Source organism: Parasteatoda tepidariorum, chromosome 7, assembly GCF_043381705.1.
Source record: "Parasteatoda tepidariorum isolate YZ-2023 chromosome 7, CAS_Ptep_4.0, whole genome shotgun sequence".
NCBI classification, from domain to species: domain Eukaryota; kingdom Metazoa; phylum Arthropoda; class Arachnida; order Araneae; family Theridiidae; genus Parasteatoda; species Parasteatoda tepidariorum.
This window is the reverse complement of record NC_092210.1, coordinates 70,554,248-70,558,283: the sequence shown is the minus strand read 5'-3', so window position 1 is coordinate 70,558,283 and position 4,036 is coordinate 70,554,248. Positions and strand designations below refer to the sequence as shown.

Here is a 4,036-nt window from a genome sequence, read left to right as displayed (position 1 = left end):
TTTATTATATGCTTTTTTTTAAAGTCTTTTTCAATATTTTAAAGTGAATAAAGTGTTCTATATATGAAAAGAATTATTTTTCTTTGTTAAAAAGCGAATAATGGCTGAAAAAGGGACATAAGTCGTATCAGGATGCACGCACACTTCACACCCCGTTACTCCCTATAATATTTGCCTATAAATTTCATACTCGGCACGATATTAGAGGTTAATATAACAAACAATTGTTGTACAGGGAATTTTTATAGACCAGTTAGTGGGTCCACAATGGGAAAAAATATGTTTTGTTGACAAACTGGGAGGAGGTGTTTTAAGCTAATTATTCGTGGGGCAGGTATGTGAAGTGTGCCGAAGTTGGTAGCGCTTTGGCAAGTTAGATACGAAGTACCGGAGTTCCTGGGTACGAAACCCTGTGATGGTCGACTTTCAAATTTTTTTATATAATTTTTTTAATACATTTTTCGAAATTTTAACGTAAATAAAGTGTTTTGTATATAAAAATGACTATTTTTTATTTAGGAAATAGCGAATAATAGCTAATAAACGGATAAATTTTGGATAATTTTTATTTATTCATTTATTTTATTTTATGTTATTTTATTCCATCCATCCATCCATTCATCCATCCATTCATCCATCCATCCATCCATCCATCCATTCATTCATTCATTCATTCATTCATTTATTCATTTATTCATTCATTCATTCATTCATTCATTCATTTTTGCATTAACATTTCAAAATTTTCTACAACATAAAAACCTTTCACATAAACATTGCATTTCGTAGAAATGAGATTTTTTTAAAAACAAAACATAAATTTTTAAATATTTAAAAAATATATATATGATTTAAAATCAAAATTTCGGTTATTTCAGAAAAACTTTGCTCTTAAAATTTAAACAGAGTTAATTATAGTATTAGATTATTTTAAAATTAAATTTTAAAGAGGGGACCGGTACAGAGGTAAAATGCTAAACAAGACGTGAACGATAATGCACGACAATAAGAGGTATAGGCGGATAAGGAGACAAGAGGTACAGGCAAGTTTTAAGAGGTATAGGCGGATAAGGAGACAAGAGGTACAGGCAAGTTTTAAGAGGTATAGGCGGATAAGGAGACAAGAGGTACAGGCAAGTTTTAAGAGGTATAGGCGGATAAGGAGACAAGAGGTACAGGCAAGTTTTAAGAGGTATAGGCGGATAAGGAGACAAGAGGTACAGGCAAGTTTTAAGAGGTATAGGCGGATAAGGAGACAAGAGGTACAGGCAAGTTTTAAGAGGTATAGGCGGATAAGGAGACAAGAGGTACAGGCAAGTTTTAAGAGGTATAGGCGGATAAGGAGACAAGAGGTATAGGTAAGTTTTAAGAGGTATAGGCGGATAAAAGCTCAAAGAGATGGGGAGGATTTTTTAGGAAAATTTCTAAAAACTCTGTAAGAACTCTGTAAGTGAGTTCAAACTCCTTTATTTTTTCTCAGAAATAATGATTTATTTCCTTCATTGTATGTGACACCTCTATGTGCACTATAAAAAATTTTAAACTTTAATGTATATGGCGTCTAAATCTGAAAAGTGTTCACTTACTTCATCATGAATTCTAGAAATTAATGGAACTTCTAACAACCAAGGCATTAAAATTGAAACCATAGTAACAATGATCCTGAGCTTAAAAGCAGATCTCCCTAATTATTCTCAGTTAATACATTAATTATTTGAAATGCAAATCTTTGGACGATCTAGAGAGAATGCATTGTTTCGAAGTGTCACATAAAACAACGCTCAAAGTATTTTCTTCGCTGAATAAACCGTTAGAAAAGAAGATTAAATACAGTCCATTGCATTTAAATCGATGCAAAAAGCATTAATTAGATTAAGTACTTCTTGAGTTTAATCAACCAAAATTTTAAAAATGACAAATTAATTTAAGCAACTGTAATTTGTTAAAGCAAATTACTAAATAAACTAATCTGACTGTGTCGAATATCTTAAAACCTATTTTTTATAGACTTTAAGTACGTCGAATAAAGTTTCAAATAACTTCGAATTCAAAAATAAACATAATATTTAGACTTCAGTTACGATATTAGCATCTCAATAGCTGATAATAGGTGAGTTGTGTTGCACAGAACCAATGGAGCGATTGGCCTGATTATACAATTTTTGAAATTTTAACAATAGTTGATTGTTGATTTTCCAAATAATCTAGTTCATAGTTTACATACGTGCTACCCTAAATTCTTTAATTTATAAAAACTCTGTCATCAGTATTTCAAATTAAGCTGTAACTAACTACTTAAAAAATATTTTAAATCTTAATAATATTAATATTACATTCATGATTTATAGAAACTTAAGCAACATTCGTATAGAATTGCCCTTAATAGTACAAATCAGATTTTTATTCAATAATTATACATAAGTTTGCATTTCGATGAAAAAGTTACAATTAAAAAAAGTTACAATAAAAAGGTCAGTAAATCTTCAGAAAAAAATGTTCATAACAAATTAAAGTTGCTATCAAAACATTTTACGTAAAACTAAATTATTTATTTACCGCTTTTAAAAAAAAATAAAGGATATATTAGGATGATAGAAAAAACTGAGAAGAAGAGAATATCTCCACTCTAAGATTAAAGGTAATAAAACGTCTCCACTCTAAGATTAAAGGTAATAAAACGTTTTTAACTCGTTCCACGCAGATTTCTACTGAAAAAAAGATCGAAGGAAAAAGAAAAAAAAGTTACCTGCTTATTAAATTGTTTATTTTTATTTTAATAAAATAAAATTCTTACTTAATATTTATGTTTTTGCGCAATATTTACATTTATTCAAAATTTACTCACAGTTGAATTATTAATGTGTTTGGTGAAGCTAGGCTAGATTAGCAATGTTTGGTTCGAAATTAGTTTTAAATTGCCTCCGAGTTCCCCATTTAGTCGATTTCCCCGCATTGTTAAAATAGAATGAACATGACTAAAGCCAGATTCAATAATATATGAGCTTGGAAATGCAATTCAAAGTTTTGGATATTTTTGAGCAATATTTATATTCATTCAAAATTTACTCACTGTTAAATTATTATTGTGTTTGGTAATTGTGGTGAGGGGATTGAGAATTATAAAAAAAAGATTGTATATTAAGCGAACGAAAAGATAAAAAGAAAACAAAAATCAGCATAAAGCTCTCGAATTTAGAATTAGTTATCATGAGACATAGTGCAGTACGTAGGTCTCGCCGCAGATTCGACTGAAACATCTAAATGAAAACTTAAACATATTTAAGTAAAAAAAATCATTACTCTTCATGTATTACCAATAAGAATAAAGAAACCAAAATATGTTAAAAACAAAACATTAAATTTTATTCTAAAAAATGTCACCCAACCAACATCATCCATCGACAAACATCAGGCCTTTTAAAAAAGCCTTGCCAGCTACTCTCAACACAAGACGTGAAAGAAAAAAAAATAACCACAAGTCAGACATCGCCGGGACATTCTTTTAACTTACACTGGCAGGAAAGCTAAAATGGTTGGCTCAGAAAATGCCCCCAATAAGGGCACCCAACCATATAAGGGCATCATTAAAAGAAAACCGTTAACAAACTAGGAAATGGCAGGAATAAAACTGTGAAATAAAAATACGAATATTGTTAATTTTCGTAATAAAAATTAAACTAAGAATTAATCCACATAAATATTTATCACTCAAAATAAAATGAAATCAGAAATATCCTACTAAACAATTATTTAAACAATAACCAATTATTTAAACAATAACCAATTATTTAAACAATAACCAATTATCTAAAATATATTAACCCAATATTCTGAAAGTAGATATTAAAAATTTAGTTCAGTTAGCTATCATAATTCTTTACATAAATTACAATTAAATCAGAGCAAATTTTCTAAATTGAAAACTATTAATTCAATAAAAATATACCATATTAAAGAACATGACTAAATTAATGATATTAATTGCAAATTACTTAACGCATGTATTTAAAATTGCAATGGTTAAATATAACATTTT

General features: G+C 28.8%; 1 protein-coding gene across 1 annotated transcript; it reads right to left on the bottom strand.

Annotated features, from left to right (window-relative positions):
* Nucleotides 1-974: 974 nt before the first annotated feature.
* On the bottom strand, nt 975-3,582 carry LOC139426108 (protein diaphanous homolog 1-like). Its single transcript, XM_071183812.1, has 2 exons — nt 3,512-3,582; nt 975-1,389 (listed from the first exon to the last, which is right to left on the bottom strand). The coding sequence occupies exons 1-2, from the start codon at nt 3,580-3,582 to the stop codon at nt 975-977; spliced, it is 486 nt and encodes a 161-aa protein (XP_071039913.1).
* Between the last annotated feature and the right edge of the window lie 454 nt (nt 3,583-4,036).